This window comes from Macrobrachium nipponense, chromosome 1, assembly GCF_015104395.2.
Source record: "Macrobrachium nipponense isolate FS-2020 chromosome 1, ASM1510439v2, whole genome shotgun sequence".
NCBI classification, from domain to species: Eukaryota; Metazoa; Arthropoda; class Malacostraca; order Decapoda; family Palaemonidae; genus Macrobrachium; species Macrobrachium nipponense.
The window spans coordinates 153,271,089-153,290,128 of record NC_087200.1 but is presented as its reverse complement, the minus strand read 5'-3'; the positions used below and the strand labels follow the sequence as shown (position 1 = coordinate 153,290,128).

The 19,040-nt window shown below is 38.3% G+C and overlaps 1 protein-coding gene across 7 annotated transcripts in view; it reads right to left on the bottom strand.

Moving 5' to 3' along the window:
- LOC135219765 (mucin-2-like) overlaps positions 1-19,040 on the bottom strand; it is a 275,746-nt gene that overhangs the window by 45,031 nt on the left and 211,675 nt on the right. For all 7 annotated transcript variants that reach the window (XM_064256817.1, XM_064256819.1, XM_064256813.1 and 4 more), the window contains exons 8-9: positions 7,197-7,301; positions 1,373-1,510 (exon numbers count right to left, since the gene is read on the bottom strand). In XM_064256817.1, the coding sequence (XP_064112887.1) occupies positions 1,373-1,510; positions 7,197-7,301 (243 nt within the window). The remainder of the gene's footprint in view (positions 1-1,372; positions 1,511-7,196; positions 7,302-19,040) is intronic.

The following is a 19,040-nucleotide window of genomic DNA, read 5'->3' as shown; positions in this document are numbered from 1 at the left end:
GAAGGTACATGCACTCCTGGTTCCACATTGCGTCTAGGAAGCTATTCACAACAGTCTTTCTCAAATTTTGCAGTTGGGACTTATAAGACTACAGGCAGTTTCCAAGTTATGGCTATAAGAATACAGGTAATCCCCAGGTTACAGCTGTCTTGACCTATGGCATTCTGTATTCAAGGCACTTTTTCCAATACTATATTCATCAAAAAATCTGTTCCAGCTTACAGCCGATTTTCCGAAGTAGCGGTGCCGTAAGCACCGTAACTTGCTAGCACTATAATGAGGTGAGAAAACTGGTTTAGGGAGCTGTAGCTACCAGAAAGGTTCACTATGAACAGGTCTCTCTTATGAGAGGGTTCACTATAAGGAGGGGAGAATACAGGTTTATTACCAGGGCAAAGCTCAAAAATCTGTTTCGTTCCCCAAGCATATGTAAGTCTCTCTCTCTCTCTCTCTCTCTCTCTCATTTTTACAAATTTTTCTTACAATATTCTGGGTTATGGGGATTTCCGACTTACAGTATGCCGCTGGATCGAACACCAGCCGTGACCCGGGGACTACTTGTACTCTTTTCTTCATTCCTTCTCATTTTCATTATCATTCACTCTAGTTATTCTCATTTTGAATAACATACTTCCATCAAACTACAGAGCCTCCAGCAATGCTATGTCAGCAAATAACTGGTCATCTTCTCCTCTTAGAATATGTGGTTACCTGCAGCCAGGTAACCACACATTCCTCAAACTCAAGTTAAATGAGAGTCACTGGCAGCAATACATTCCAATGCCTTTCCAGTAGGCAGTCCCTGGTTAGCGGCAGGGGTTCTTTTACTGGCCAAGCGCCGCTAACCAAAAATCGCAGATAATTATGGTAATAAATGGTGTTTACGACATCATAAGCAACAATAAACTGCTTATTGGTGCCATCAACCACTCAAGAGCACCAATAAACTGCTCATGCTTGGAACTACTGGTTTCTTTACTTTGATTATCAAGCCCGAGACTTTTTATGTAAGGAGTTAAGTCCTAACCCAACCAGGTTTCCCCTTTTTACATTAGTTGAAAACAGTATTAATACACAGGATAATTAATAGTTCATAACCTTCGGGCACGTCCACAACACACTAATGGATATGATTTTACATTTTATCAAAGGTCAGTAAACTGAACAAAAATATATAAATCTACAATCCAGGGTTTCAACACCATAAACTGCAAGTACCAAGTTCTAGTCATGCTAACCTAAACACAAGTATGTTACATAAACTGTAAATTTCCTAAAAGACAAGAGGTCTTAATTAATGAGTGACTAAATTGGAATGCCATTTGTGCATGCCAAAGTGCCATTCAAGTATTTCACCAAAACCTGACCATACCTGGGAAGTTGGAGAGACATGAGGAGTAGTAGTCACTTGAGTAACTGTTGTTCCAGCTGCTGTAGATGTGGTAGTAGGCGTTTCCTTCCATCGCTGGAGGACTGGTTTACTGGGGTCTATTACTTGTCGCTGTTGGTCCTAGTGATAACAATAAGTTTAACAATAAAAGCTAACAAGATGTAAAGGGCATTATATATAAATGCCTACCAACTTATACTTAATTGCTTATGTGAACTTTAATGTAATTATCTTCATTACTTTCATTATGACAATTATTAGCAGTATGACAAATGAGAAAAGTATTTTATGCTTAATGGTACAGCATATGTTACTTGTTAGTATTCAGTGACTAGATGTTCATAAATATATACACTAATCTTACTTTACAAAAACATCATACATATTGCACATTTCTAGTCAAATGCAATTTCCCATATGACAAATTTTGATTTAATTTGTATTTTTCATAACTAACAACCCTGCAGTCTTAACATTACGATAAACCTTCTAGTGCCCACTGGAAACCAGTAAAAAAACAATATGTATACCACCATCGACCCAAGCTTGATCTCGTGACGCCTTATTTATTTTTCAACCCAGGGTAAACTGACCAAGGGGTGGCATTAAATGTTAAGACCACAGGTTTGATAGTTATGAAAAATACATATTAAATACAAATTTGTCATTTGTTCATACAAGGAACAAACCTGGATCTTGAAATTAGGACAGACTCACTATTGGTGGGAGGTAAGTAATCTTGAACCAACTGGAGGTGCTACACCTGGTCAATCTCCCTGTATAACAGAACTCTAAGGAAGAAGACTTAAGCCTCCAAACCTTTAGATATGTGTGTATCTAAAGCTAACAATACTGGGTTTTTGTACAGTACCTAAATTCCTTACATATGTGGAAGATGAAGAGCTCTGTTGCAATAACAAACCAATTTAGCAACCTATATAGATTTGCTATCATTCCTCTCTCTTCCTGCTCTAGAGAGGAAGGGTCTGCTACTGAAAGGGATACTTACATTAACCCTTAAACGCCAAAGCGGTATTTTAAAAATTGTCTCCCGTATGCCGGCGGCATTCGCGAGTGAGCGCCGAAGCAGAAAAAATGTTTTTTTTCAAAAAATCACAGCACGCTTAGTTTTCAAGATTAAGAGTTCATTTTTGGCTCCCTTTTTTGTCATTGCCTGAAGTTTGGTATGCAACTATCAGAAATGAAAAAAATATCATTATCATATATAAATATTGGGATATATGACAGCGCAAAAAAAATTTCATATATAATTGTATACAAATCGCACTGTGAGCAAAACACTTAAAGCTAACGAGTTAATTTTTTTCTGTTGTATTGTACACTAAATTGCAATCATTTTGGTATATAACATATTGTAAAACGATCAAGGCAACACAGAGAAAATATTATCACAAAATGATGCATGAATTCGTAATGCACGGACATAAAAAAAAAAAGCTGTTTTAAAAAATTCACAATAAATCAAAATATTGTGCTAGAGTCTTCCCGTTTGTTGCAAAAGGAAGGTAAATGATTGAATATTACTAGACTGTAAGTGTTGTAGCTTACAATTGCAGTTTTTTACCATTTCTGTCGAGCTAAAGTTGACCGAAGGACACATTTTTTCTATTTATCGTTATTTATATGAAAATATTTCAAAACTGATAAAAGCTACAACCATCAGTTGTTTTTTGTTGTATTCTACATGAAATTGCACACATTTTCATATATAAAACTTTATGTAACGGCTAATTTAAAATGGTGCAAACATTACGACAATCAGACGAAAAAAATTATGATTTTTTCGGAAGAGTTACTGCGCGGACGTAAGGAAAAGTTTTTTTCATAAATTCACCATAAATCCAAATATTGTGCTAGAGACTTCCAATTTGTTGCAAAATGAATGTAAATGATTGAATATTACTAAATTATAAGAGTTTTAGCTTACAATTGCATTTTTCAACCATTTCGGTAGTCAAAGTTGCCCGAAAGTTGAAATTTTGGCACTTATCGTTATTTATATGAAAATATTTCAAAACTGATAAGTTGTTTTTTGTTGTATTCTACATGAAGTTGAGCACATTTTCATATATAATACTTCGTGTAATGGCTAATATGAAATGGTGCAAAAATTATGTCAAAGTGACAAAATAATTTCCGAGATGTGTCGCTGATACTTTTTAGCGCGAGGAGAAGAAATTCGCGCTTGCGCGCCTGGGTAACGATTGTAAACAAAACAACACCTTGATCCGTGAGCTCCCAGCATCCCCCAAGGCGCGTGATTCAAAAGTTTTTGCCCAGTAGGCCTATAACTATTTTTCAGCGAATTTTTAAAAAAACTTTTTTATATCGACGTATATACGTCCAATCAGCAACCAACAGACAATTTATATCGACGTTTAATATGTCCAATCGGCGTTAAAGGTTTAATAACGAGTACTCTCACAGTATGAATGCTTCACTCACCTGTATCAAGCAAGTTCAGTTTATGATGGCACTATCTTCATACTGCCCATATGTAAAGAAGAAGGATCTTAGGCAAGATACAAACTGTCCAGCTAGGGGCACTGGATGTGCTACACATCTTGCTGAGCAGCCACCACTGAACCAAGGGAAAGTGTCCAAGGACCTGTCAGCAACATCCCTCAGGTAGAAGGAAGCGGAAGTGGTTTGGTGATGTCATGAACCAGCATTCAAAATCCTATGAACATACATTCTTCTTGAATGCCAAGGAGGAACTCGATCCTCTAATGTCATGTGCTCTGCATGCATGGTATTGGCAGTAGACTTTGATGATGAGGAGTAGGCATACTTGATCACTTCTTGCAGCTAGAATGAAATTGTATTCTTGGATACTTTTTTCTTGACCCAGCATGTGCTAATAAAAAGCCTTTGACACCCTGGTATGTGATGTTGAGTACTTTTTAGATACGCAAGCAGTGATTTTACGAGGCAAAGGAGAAATTCATCTGGATTGTTGTCAACAAAGTCTCCCAAAGAAGGGATAGAAAAGGAGGCAAACTTGTCATCCTGAATTGAAGGATTTTGAGCCTTAACCATGAATTCCGGGATCGAAGGCTATTGACCCCCAACCACTGGTATGTTTAACATCATAGGACAGACCATGGAGTTTGCCTATCCTTTTGATGACACCAAGGCTTTAGGAAAAACTGTCTTAAGGGTCAAGTGTCTATCCAAAGCCTAACGTAAAGGTTCATAAGGAGCTCAAGTGTGGCTACTCAGTAGCTGAGTTAGATCCCATGCAGGAGTTTTGAGCTCTCTAAGGAACTAATGGAAGGAGGGGATAAAACATCAAGAAATGAAGGACACGATCAGGAAAGAATATATGCTGACTCAAGGTGATACTCAAGTCAAAACTCAACGCCAGAAATATGATAAAAGCCATAAATACATGGCTACAGAGGGGAGAGCTCAAGAAGGAACCTGAAGGAATGAGAACAGCGGCTCAAGATCAGACCCTAAGAACCAGCTATGTTCAAAAAACAGTAGATGGAAATAAACATTTCTCCCATACGTAGGAAGGGCAATACGAAAAATGACAAATTTGTAACTAATTTGTATTTTTCATAACTAACAAACCTGTGTTTAACATTAGGATTTACTAGCGCCAAGTTGGAAACCGGTAGAATTAAAACTAAACTTGTGAGATCCAGGGACTATTGGCATCTATATCAGGTCAAGGGGCATGTATACCCAGAATGCCCTTGGCGTCCTGTGACCCACCAGTTATATTTCTAACCCAGTTTAGACTGCTAGAGGGGTAGTTTGAGGTGGGCCTTTACCTGTTAAGACCTCAGGTTTATTAGTTATGAAAATACAAATTAGTTACAAATTTGCCATTTGTTCATATACGGAACAAACCTTCGGTCTTAACATTAGGATAGACTTACTTATTGGGGTTGTAAGTCTCTATAACTGACTGGGAGTTCGCCATCTTTATCCATTTCCGAATATTAGGGGAATTCCAAGAGAATGGACAATGATCCTAGAACCAAAGATACAAGCGAATCTATTGGTTTCCCTCACTGGGTGCTGATACCATTCTATGGTTTACACATTATGGGAGAACAGAGAACCTTCCCTTCTCATAAACCACTCTTGTCCCTTGCATCTGGATCCACCCTCACCCCTCTCTTCCCTATTACCGAGAGGAGTGTGTTGCTACTGAAAAGTATACTATACCCTAAGATAACTTTACAGTATGGCTGACCACCTCACCTGCATCTAGTCCGTTCCAGCATATGACAGTACTCTCCTTCATACTGCCCGTAGGTAAAGGAGTAGAAAGAAAGTAGCAAAGAAAAAAGACCAGTCATCCCATTCATTCTGCTTTTATACCTTCATCTCAGACTAGACACAAACTGACCCGCCAGGGGTACTGGATGAGCTATATCACTTGTTGGGCCGCCACCACTGGACCCAGGGAAAAAGTGTCCAAGGATCTATGGGCAACGTCTTTTAAATAAAATGAAGTGAAAGTTGTTTGGCGTTTCCAAACACCAGCTTTCAGAATTCTCTCCACAGACATATTCTTCTTAAATGCCAAAGAAGCACTCAAGCCTCTGATGTCATGAGCTCTGGCCCTCTCCTGGCTATTTGACCCCCTGTCTTCTGTCATGTAGGCATTCCTGATCGTCTCCCTTAGCCAAAACGACATTGTATTCCTGGACACTTCCTTCTTGTTCCGTCCTGTACTTACGAACAACCTCCAGCACCCCGGCCTGAGGTGCCTTGTCCTTCTTAAGTACTCTCTTATTACCCTGATGGGGCACAGAAGCATCTCATCTTTGTCATTGTCTACAAAGTCTACCAAGGAAGGTATGGAAAAGGAGTCGAATCTGCCATCCGTTATTGGGTTTTGAGTCTTGGCCACGAATTCTGGAACAAACTCGAATACCATTGACTTCTAACCTCTCGAGTGCTTTATGATATATGACAGGCCATGTAGCTCCCCCACTGGAGCCTGTGCAAGAAACACCAGCTACCATGCAGTAATAAGTGGTACGAGCACCAACCTAAAGGAGTGATAGAAAATGATCAGGCAAAGATCCTCCGGGACTATGGTATCAAAACAGATAGGGTGATACGTGCAAATAAACCATACGTGATGTTGACTGACAAAATTAAGAAGAAAGTATCACTCACTGATGTTGCAATACCATGGGACACCAGAGTTGAAGAGAAAGAAAGGGAAAAATGGATAAGTATCAAGACCTGAAAATAGAAATAAGAAGAGCATGGAATATGCCAGTGGAAATTGTACCCATAATCATAGGAACACTAGGCATGATCCCAAGATCCCTGAAAAGGAATCTGGAAAAACTAGAGGCTGAAGTAGCTCCAGGACTCATGCAGAAGAGTGTGATCCTAGAAATGGTGCACATAGTACGAAAAGTGATGGACTCCTAAGTAGGCAGGATGCAACCCGGAACCCCACACTATAAATACCACCCAGTCGAATTAGAGGACTGTGGTAGATAAAAAAAAGGAAATAATAATAATAATAATGATAATAATAATAATTGGTGGTGATACAAAGTTTCCAGGGTTTCATGTATCTCTTAAAAAAATAAATCTTCAAAGATAAGAGCAACTTCAATTTACAAGGAGTATGAATACTGCTATAAACATAATACATACTGGATCCTACTGGATTAAGGAATTTTTTAGTCTAAAGGACATTTACTTACCTTTTGAATAGGCAAAGATTCCTTTTGTTTTTTAAGAAAGGCATGCAATGTAAATTCAGACTAAATCATTCAGTTAATGAGGGGGAAAATCTTACTTGTTGCAAATGCTTGATATGCTGTTTGAATTGTGTAAGAGTGATTATCTTGTGGCCAACTGGATGGGAGTAACGGACAGGCGTTGGCTGACTTGGAGGCTGGGACTACAAAAGAATGCAGAAATAAACACAAGTGAAAATAATGAATATTTTCAATACCTCAGTATTTTAAATATATATGCATAAAATGAGGAACAACACTTGTAAAGTTAAACTGTATTTAGAAAATATGTTTTTACACAACAACAAATTTTAATTTATGCCCAGTAATCATCACTAGCCTTTAACTGTATAAAATGCATCCAAGTACACAAAGCAAAGTGTTTGTTTCAGAGAAAGATCCCAGTGCACATGCCCAATCAACCCTCTGGTCCATGAAGAAATTATGTTTTTTTCTTTTGGGCCAACCCTCATCTGAAGACAGGGGAATCTCTAGGAGATCAGTAGGGCTGCATATAAACTTGCTTTATTAAAAAACCTATTCATCATACATAGAATGAATCACCATTAAAGCGGGAGGATGAAGCAGATGAGATCTTGTGATAACATACCTGCCAGGTGTCCAGCCCCAGTAAAATTAATGTAAGTTTGCAAAAAAAAAAACAAACTTTTAGATAGGAAAAACTTCCACAAGCACTGAATTCATATATGGAAGTTATCTCAGATAATAAAGCCTCCCATAAGCAATGGATCGCCCAGCAGAGAATGAATCCAAAGAACACTCACTAAGCACACAAAGTGGAACAGGTGGTACTCTGGGAAATCGATGCCTCCAGTGTCACATAAAATGAAGAGTCAATAATGAAGGGGACAAAGTTGAGTCATGAAGAAGACAAAGTTCAGTCATTCTCAAATCTCATACGGCATGATTCTTTTTGTATTGTTGCCAAGTACGTAGTGTTAAACTATTTTGATTTTATTTCTAGTCATACATGTCAAAAAGTTTGCAAATTCCCAGCTAGCACTATTTTCCTCATGGTTATATAAATATGATCCCTTTTATGCATTGGTACAATTCGTAATCCGTGTGATTTGAACTGATTTTTTTTGTAGTCATGTAGCATGAGTTCTGAGCATAGCTGTACATAGTTTGCCACGACAATGGGTCCCAATGCCCTCCCTAAGGATGGCAGAGAATCCAAAATCAAACTTGAAAGCCCAAACAATGACAAAAAGTGCACTTTATGACCCCTAATCCTAAGTGTAAGGAGACCCTCTCTTGAAACTCTTTTTTAACCAATAAGAAAAAGAAAGTGCTTTTGCTCCAGTCATTTCTTGCAAATTATGCAGACAGATGAAGGACTACATACAATGTAGTAAAGATTTAAGAGGTATCAATGGACACGAAAGACTGTCCTCGTGCACATAAGGCAGAGCAGAAATAGCAAAGGGACCAAAAACAGAACTATCACTATAGTCAATTCACTTAAGGTAGATTCTTGTGCCTACGAGACGTTTGTTTGGCGGCCTCAGATTGGCTGGTACTAGGAGGTAGGCTGCTCGCTCAGTGTCTCATTATTTTCGTCTGTGGCTTAGAAAACTAGCAATATGTTTATATTTCTTCAATTATCTCACGCTTTGCTCAAGATAGGAAAGTTTTGGCCGTACCACAGGATTCGGTATTAATTGTACAATAAAGTCTCTTCTTGAAATCAACAAGATAAAATACAAAGGAATTACAAGTAAAAGTGAAGAGAGAAGCATTTAATTCTTTATACTACCTGTTTTTACTTTTCATCGGATTTTGCATCATTAATGCGATCACGACAAAATCAAACTTGTGTTTTCGTACAACATATTCACCCTGAATATGCTGGTGCTTTCAGATTTTAGATGCGTGTAATATGTGAAGAGAAAATGTAAAATATGTCTTATTATCTTGCATCCGTAAATGATTCAAGCTTGACGGTATTGCCGAGAGAATGTGACACGCAAGACATCGATGTGTTTGTCATCTCAGCAAGAGATTTGAGTTGCCAATTAGCGATATATGAAGGTTGCAGTTTCAATAATATTTACCATGTTACATCATTACATTTTCTATAAATAAATACACAGAGAATTCCCATTATGACTGTCGAACATTTTCAATCCAATATCATATAGTAGTAAGTCTGGACATATCTGATAACGAAAATGATAATCAGATGGATGCATCTGCTATTGTTAGCAAAGAAGTTGAACTCTGTGGAAAGACTTCACACCCTTCAACTGAGCCTAAGCTTTAATCAGGTTATTTCAGAATATTGTTCCTAATTTTATTATACAAATATATTTTCAAATGAAAGAGATATCAGAGACTTACTTGAGTGATATGAATAATAATCTCAGTGAAGTAATAAACAACAAAGAATTAAGGAAGACTGACTTCCTTATAGGCTGAGTCAAGTACAGATGCAACATGATAAGACATTATCTTCATTTTCTCTTCACATATTACAAGCATCTGAAATCTGAAAGCACCAGCATATTCAGGGTGATTTTATTGTATGAATACACAAGTTCTATTTTATCTTGATTGCATGAAATATGCAAAATCCGATGATAAATGAGAACAAGTATAAAGAATGAAATGTTTCTCTCTTCACTGTTACTCATAATTTCTGTGTGTTTTATCTTACTGATTCCAGAAAAAGATTATTTAGTTGTACAATCAATACCAAATCCTTTGGTATGACCAAAACTTTCCACTTTTGCAAATCAGGAGAAAAATGAAGAAATATAAACATATTGCTAGTTTCTAAGCTACAAACAAAAATATGACACACTAAGCAAGCAGCCTACCTTCCGGTACCAGCCAATCAGAGGCTGCCAAACAAACGTCTTGTAGGCACAAGAATCTACCTTGAGTGAATCAACTATAGTAAAGACCAAAACTTGGCTCGGAACACTTGGACAAATAGGACACCAACTGGTGCTCAGTGACTTTAATGGGAGACTTGTAGAACTTCACCAAAATTGGAGGGAAGGATTTACTGAAGTAACAGAAAATGCTGTAAATATTCCTAACACTCCCTTGATATTGTTCTCAACTATATAAAAAAATATCTGCTAGGACTTCAAAGAGTTACTTCAACTGGGATAACAACCCCATTTGTCAAACAAAGTCATTGATCTACATTTCTCTCTCTCTCTCTCTCTCTCTCTCTCTCTCTCTCTCTCTCTCTCTCTCTCTCTCTCTCTCTGGGCCTGTTCATTCTTATTTGATAATTCTTAGACTTGATGATTATGGATGAGGATAAAACTTGTGGAATTGAATTGTTGTATTTCATAAGATACAGTATTCTCTCATTTAAACAAACTTTTAACATCTTTCTTTGAGTTTTATTCAGAGACTGCTCCAGAGGGCTGAATTTTCTGTAATCTTATTTAATCACACTTCACATTTCCTCAATACGTATTTTAAAATCACAGCTTGTGTGTACCTCCCTTAAAGTTTTTAATTATAGGCTCCTTCAAAGAATGAGAGTTCAATGTATATTTTTTTTACCTAACCCTAATGTTTCCATGCTTCTAATTAAATGTGATAATGGAATAAAGAAAAGATAGAGAACCAGAGGGAGATATTGGTGATAAGTCACTATATAGGCAGTCCCTGCTTTATCGTATGGGGTTCTGTTCCCGACAGCATGATTATAACCAAAAATTGCCAATAACAGCACTTATCGGCGCCACTTTACATAGGGATCGGCGTCAGAAAATCCGGTTATTGTCATCGCTAGATATGCACTGTAAAACTGGATCGCTGATAACCGAGGCCATCCACACGAGAGAGAGAGAGAGAGAGAGAGAGAGAGAGAGAGAGAGAGAGAGAGAGAGAGAGAGAGAGAGAGAGAGAGAGAGAGAGAGAGAGTGGCAATAAGCAACAGTAATAAATGTACACACCACTAGAGTGGCAATAAGTAAGTAACAGTACTAAATGTACACATTATTAAAGTAAACATTTAAAAGAAAATTATGCAGACTTTTGAGGCTGACTAGAAAGGCAACATACAGGACTGGCTATTTGATATTTTTTTAATATTCAATCCAAATACTACTATGTACTGTACTATAAAGATAATGTGGAGGGGCAGAGTTTGGAATATACCAAATTTTAAAGTAATCTGTACATTTCTTGGGTATACAAACCTTAAGCTTTTCATAAATACTAGTTATCCAGCACACTGGCACATCAGCCCTGCCGTAAAAGGCAAGAAACATTAACTCCAAAATCCTTGTTTTGAAAAAATTGAAGTTGAAGATTTGAGTACTCATAGCTTTTAGTTACTTATATCTCTGCAGTGAGCTGGATAAATTACAGTGGTACATTGACCTACAAGTTCAATTCAAAACGTGGCCAAACTCGTAGCTCAATTTGCTCGCACATCAAAATAACTTTCCCCACTGAAAGTACTAAAATGCCCTTAATCCATTCCAACCCTCAAAATGGCACCCATATTGTTATGTTTCATGTTATTAAATAAGGAAAATACATTTCTAAATAACAAATATTATATAAAAACATAATAGAAAAAGTATGTAAAGATATGATAAGGTTTTATACAGTGTACTGGTAGTGTTCAAGTTACGATAATTTGTCTCACCATAATCCGATTTTACAAGAGAGACCAAATTACAATAGCCTAACTTTATTGAATCTTCTAGTTAAATAAGTTCAAAAACAGCAACATAGAATGATGAAAGTATTGTTTTAATGTTATACTCATTATTACGTAAATGTGTACAGCCATGAACAACCAGACTAGAAACAAATTTTTTTGCTAAGTACAACCGAACTGGATAACAACAACATCGTTTGGCTTGTATTTCAACCATCGTACGATAGTAAACAATTACCGTAGTTATGTTATACATGACGTTACGTAGAATAGGACTGAGATATTTATATGTAATAACTTTACTCGCTATAGATCAAAATAAACTAGGAAATACTATACTGTTAAATTTAAACCAAATTGTAGCTGAAGCTGAGAAAACTGTTCAAGCTGCTAATGACTATTATCGTGCATCAGCAAAAAGGATAAAACTCCCGTAAACGTATGCCAGTGTAGATAAAACTAAGAGAAAATCATTTTAATGAAAACTACTGGGCTTGAAAGAACACATTTTACAATTGTTTTCATGCTGATAAAAGATAAATAACATAAAGCTCGTATTACGATGAAATAAAGTGAAAATAGTGAACGGAATCATGTAAATTTTTTATTCAATAAACACACTGCCAATGTAATCTGTTAAAGAAAAAATTATTTTCTTCACAATCACAACGAGACGTATTCATCAAGTCATATTTCGACCTAAAAACATGTATAATGAAAAATGACCTTGTCTCATATAAGTCAAGTATCTAGATATTTGTTTATGCTAACAAGAAGCATGAAAATTCACTCAGAATTGAGTTAAATATGGCAAAACAAACTTGCATTCACCATCAGCTGACTTCATAACCAAAACATTGACTGCTATGTTAGTAGTATTTCATAATACTACAATAATATGAGGTATACATACAATATTATTGGATACAGTGACGTATAACTTTTTAAAAGATTCATAAAAAGATGCAAATTTACTTTTTCTTCTTTGTTTATCTTAATTTTCATCACTACGCCATCTACAGTGGTACCTTGACATACGAAAGGCTCAACTTACGAAAAATTCGAGTTACGAAAGCACGAAGATTTTTTGGCTCTACATACGAAAATAGTTCAGGATACGAAAGGCTGTTGCTGTAAAGTCCCAAGATTCACCTGGACCACCGATAACAATTTTAAAACTCGCGTGCCGCCAACTGAGTAGACTCGCCACCATCCTCCTGCTCTCCCATTGGTTCCTGATGCTAGTCACCGCCATAAGATCCTGCTCTCCTATTGGTCAGCATCTCTCCCATCATGCATCTACGTAGTGGTGCGCTTTTTCGGCCACTTGGTAGCAGCATCGTTTCTATACGGACGCCGAATTCGTTCATTCTATACGATTTCATTTATTAACGTAAGTTCGTTAGTGATTTCGTTCCAGTACTACTTTATCGTGTTGTGTGAGAACTTTAGTACATACGTATACATACTACATAACTTAATTACGTACAGTATATACGTAGTTATGGGTCCCAAGAAAGTTGAAGTTCATGGAAAGAAGAGAATGCTGTTTTTGGAGACAAAGATGGAGATTATCAAGAAGTATGAAGCTGGCATGCGATTAAGAGTGATCGCTAAGGAATATGGCCGAAATCCATCGACGATAGGCACCATCCTTAAGCAGAAGGAAGCCATCAAAGCAGCTACACCTTCCAAGGGCATGACTATTTTGTCTACAAAGAAATTGCTGGTGATACGATAATGGAGACGGCAATCTGCCACAAAGCCAGCGCTATTTTCGGCAATTTGATTGCCCAGGCCGAAGACGACGGAGAAGAAGGGACATCGACACCAACCCCAGATTTCAAGGCTTCTCATGGGTGGTTTGAAAAATTCCGTAAACGGACTGGCATCCATTCGATGGTGCGGCATGGGGAGGCGGCTAGCTTGGACACGAAAGCAGTCGACGCCTTTATTAAGACGTTCAACGAGATGACAATCAAGGAAGGCTACAGTCCTCAGCAAGTCTTCAACTGTGATGAGACTGGCCTTTTTTGGAAAAAAATGCCTCGTCGGACGTACATCACGGAGGAAGAGAAGAAGCTACCCGGGCATAAGCCTATGAAAGACAGGCTTACGATCGCACTTTGTTCGAACGCCAGTGTGGATTGCAAGATGAAGCCCCTACTTGTCTATCATTTGGAGACTCCTCGAGCCTTCAAGGCCCACAAAGTGCTAAAGGAGAAGCTTCCTGTGATGTGGAGGGCTAATGCGAAAGCCTGGGTAACAAGACTTCTGTTCACCGAGTGGGTAAATCTGTGTTTTGGCCCGACAGTGAAGAAATTCTTGGAAGAGAAGCGCCTCCCTCTGAAATGTCTGCTGTTGTTGGACAATGCCCCTGTTCACCCTCCTGGCCTCGAGGAAGATATCCTAGTGGAGTATTCTTTCATCAAGGTTCTTTATCTTCCGCCTATCACCACCCCTCTCCTCCAGCCCATGGACCAGCAAGTGATATCGAACTTCAAGAAGCTGTATACGAAACATCTTTTCAAGAGATGTTTCGACATCACCTTGCGTGAATTTTGGAAGGAGCATTTCGATGTTGTGATATGCATCCAACTCATCGATCAAGCTTGGCAGGAGGTTTCGAGGCGAACTTGAATTCTTTGTGGAGGAAACTCTGGCCTGATGTCGTATCTGCCCGAGACTTTGAGGGCTTCGACGTGGGCGAAGCTGGTGCAGATTCAGAAACAATTGACTACAGTGGGGCCTCGCTTAGTCGCGGATCAGCAATCACGGATTCAGTTAATCACAGGTTTTTCCTTGGACCACTTCTCAGTCTATATATCGCTGGTATGAATCACAGCATGCGGGCTTGTCGGTGGTAGGCTAAGCCTCATCCGGTTCCGATAACCAACAAATGCATGAACAGATTCACATTATGATATTAACTGACAATAAAGGTAATAAAACCATTCTCACCTTATATATTATTGGCATATCTTCATAATATTTAGCCTATTCATGGAATAATTCCACGTCATTGACATCAACTTGTAGTTGAGCGGCCAGCAGAAATGTAAACATTGACTTACACTTCACAGCACCTTTGTCATTCTTAACCTTTTAGAAATGTTAATAGTAGTAGTTTAATTACAGTAGTAATAACATTTAGGAAAACATAAATTTTCAATTCGAACTTCATTATTGTTTTGGTATAACGTAATCAACTTCTCTGAACACTGCAGTCATACAAACGATAATTGTCATAGATTATCGCATGTTGTTTGCAATCGGCGACGAAGCGTAAACGTAATAAAACCATTTTTACCTTATATATTATTGTCATATATTCATAATAAAACGCAAATCTTATATATTATTGGCATATCTTCATAATAAAAAGCCTCTTCAAGGAATAATTCCTTGGGGAATCCATTTTTCAAAAGACAAAAATACACTTTACATGTTTACAGTATACAATGAACAATGATTAATTTATTTTTATGTGATTACATTAATATTACAGTATGGTACTCTAAGCAGTACAGTAACTATTTTTTATCATAAATGTATATTCATTCACGAAAAAAATACATATGACCACCGTGACGTCACTGTTCTACAAAGTACCGATGTATTTTTACATAATTATCCTCTAAACTCTGTCATAAATCCCTTTACTTACTTTTTTTGTGAAGCCCAAATGCTACGTATATTCCGGAAAATTAACGAAATCACGAATTTTATCATAGAGCAAGATTCGCTAATTACTGTTTTCTTCTTCTTTTCATGACTAAATGTATTTTTAGAATAAAACTCATTCACAAATTTGCAAACACTATGAATGTAAATAGCAAAATCTCTCTCTCTCTCTCTCTCATCACTTACAGAAAAAAAAACTATAATACTAATCTATTATTATCGTAATAAAAGAACAAGATGGTCCCCGAAAGAATAAAAATATGTGTTGCCATATTTTTATTCTTTCTGTGATTTACGAAACTGTGCTTCAATACAACTTTTATAGTTGACTCAATGATTATCACATATTATAACAGTATACAAGAGAATATCTTATCACTATCCATGTTTCATTTCTTATCATCATAAAATATTCAAAATACAAATTTCATTGTTATTCTTGAGCTAAGATAGTCAACATTACTGTAGTCCCAAGCTGCTCTCTCAAGCTATTCTCGTCCTAAGCTGCTATCTCAAGCTCTTCAAGTTACTCTCGTCACAAGCTGCTCTCTCTCAATCTCTCTCTCTCTCAAGGAAATATGAATTACTGTATCATGATATCATAAACTATTATGTACAAAGTTAATAATAATAATAATTACATTAATAAATTAGTTTCTTTTAGCAACTAAATTGTTTTCCAAAATAATTCTTTCAGTAATAAACGGCCATCAGCTGATTCTAAACGTAAACAAAAGACAAAACTAGATTTTTATTGCTGTATTTTGCTGTTTATACATTAATATTATAGTTGGGTGCTGTAATCATTACAGTAAATCATGTTTTTTTTATCATAAATATGTTCATTCACGAAATAGATATACTATGTACTTTTAGTTTGGTGCAGCAGCCAAATCATGAAAATAGAAAGGAATTGTTAGGTAATTATAATTTTGTTTGCTGATCTGATGCAGGGGAAATTGAAGATAGGAAAAATAACTTTGAAACTGTCTTGAATTTAGTTTAAGGTGATAGTTGAAGAAATATTTGGTGCTTGAACTAAAGTAGGCCATTGAAATAATGGTCTTGGGTGGGTTAATTATTAAAGTAGGCGGTTTAAAGCAATTTTCAGGGGGGGTATCAGGATAACACAGGTATATTTACTTATCACGGGGGGTTCAGGGCCCTATCCCCCGTGATTAACGAGGCCCTACTGTATCCTGAAATGACAAATTTTCTAAGACAATTTGTATTTTTCATAGCTACAAACCTGAGGTCTTAACAATAGGATAATTTCTAGCGCCTAGCTGGATCCGGTAAAAAAGTAGATGAAAGCAAGGAATCTTGTTGTATCTGGCAACGCATGCGTAGATCAAGTGAAGAGTGGTCAAAAACGCCGAACGTCTACGCCAGTCTTTCCCAACTCAAGATGACTTAACAAAAAGAGGGGCGGCTAGAGGCGGGCAGTATAACGTTAAGACCTCAGGTTTGTAGCTATGAAAAATACAAATTGTCTTAGAAAATTTTCCATTTGTTCATACGCGAACAAACCCTCAGTCTTAACAATAAGATAGACTCATACTTGAAGGGAGGTATAAAACATCCTAGACCAGCTGAGGGCCTACCCGCCAGTCCAGCTCTCAAAAGAAATAGTTCTTAGAGAGGGACTGAAGCCCGTTGAGAAGCTAGATACACTTAAAATCTAACCACTCAGAACCTGAGAGACATACAATGATATATGGGATAACCATTGTATAGGGAACCAAAGAAAAACTGTGACTCTCCAAAAAACAAACCAGGGCACTAGGGTTTGTAGTACTCCCGATTCCTCCTTGCCCAGGACCGGAGCCTATGCTACTAAATACCAGTATGACTACCTCACTCACCTGTATCAGACCAGTCCAGCAAATGACATGTCAATTCCTTAAACTGCCCGGAGGAAGAAGGAAAGGTACAAGAGAAAGAAGGAGGCCAGCCAGCTCACTCATTCTCTCATCCACACAATCATCTTAGGTAAGATACAAAGGTGCCCCGTTAAGGGAAACTATGAGTTACACAACCTGTTGGGCAGCCACCACAGGACCCTGGGAAAATGTGTCCATAGATCTGTGGGCAACATCCTTAAGAAAAAAAGAGGTGAACGTGGACTGGCGTAACCAAGTGCCAGCGCTCAGCACTCTATGTACAGCCAAGTTCTTTTTGAAAGCCAGAGAGGGACTAATACCCCTAACGTCATGTGCTCTAGCCTGCACAGACGTGGCGATGGAATCATCAAGAGTCAAGTATGCCTGTCTGATGACTTCCCGTATCCAAAAACAGATAGTATTTTTAGACACCTCTTTCTTTGTACAGCCTGTACTGACAAAGAGCCTGCAGCAGCCTGGTCTAAGGTGCCAAGACCTTTTAAGATAGTAACGCAGGGCCCGGACAGGGCACAACAAAAGCTCTTGAGCATCACCACCCACAAAGTCAGTCAGTGAGGGAATGGAGAACGAAGCGAACCTGTCATCATCACTGAGGGATTTTGGGTCTTGGCCACGAACTCCGGAACAAATTCGAAGGACACTGACTTCCAACCCCTGGTGTGCTTCACCTCATAACTCAGACCGTGGAGCTATCCTACCCTTTTGGAAGATGCCAAAGCCAAAAGGAAAACTGTCTTAAGCGTCAGGTTCCTATCAGATGAGTGGCGCAAGGGCTCATATGGGCTCTTAGTCAAGCTCTTAAGCACCAAGGAAACATCCCACGTTGGGGGCTTGAGCTCTCTAGGAGAAGACGACTGCTCTAACCTCTTAACTAGCAGGGAAAGTTCCCAGGAAGAGGAGACATCGATACCCTTCAGGCATAACACCAAACTCAGAGCTGCCCTGTAGCCTCTAATAGCAGACACAGACAAATGTTTCTCATCTCTGAGGAAGGTTAAAAAGTCTGCTATTCGCTGAATAGAGGTCGCGAGTGGAGAAAAACCCTGTTTACGACACCAATCACAGTAGATTGCCTATTTGCCTTGGTAAATAGCAGAGATTGACTTCCTAAGACTGCTGGACATGTGCCCAGCTGACTTCTGAGAAAAGCCTCTCTGTCGGAGGAGATAGTTGATAGCCTCCAACCGTGAAGAGACAGGGATTCTACTGAATGGTGGAACCTTTCTGCATGGGGCTGACATAGGAGATGCCGCCAGGGCAGAATCTCCCTCGGAATTTCCAACAACAACGATAGCAGATCTGGAAACCATTCCGCCTGAGGCCACAGAGGGGCCACCAGAGTCATTCTGAGAACCTGTGAACCCAACAGCCTGTTCAGAACCTGGCGGATCAAACAAAACAGAGGGAAGGCATACACCTCCAGGTTGTCCCAGGGATGTTGGAATGCATCTTCTGCCAATGCCAAGGGATCTGGGACCACTGAACAGAACACTTCCAGCTTCCTGTTGTAAAGTGTTGCGAAAAGGTCCAGCATGGGTCTCCCCCAAATCTGGAAAAGCCTGTCCGCCACCACTTGATGAAGGGACCACTCCCCCAAAACTCCTTCAGACCCAGGAAAGTTGCCTTCAACTCCAAGACGTTGATATGCTGCTGCT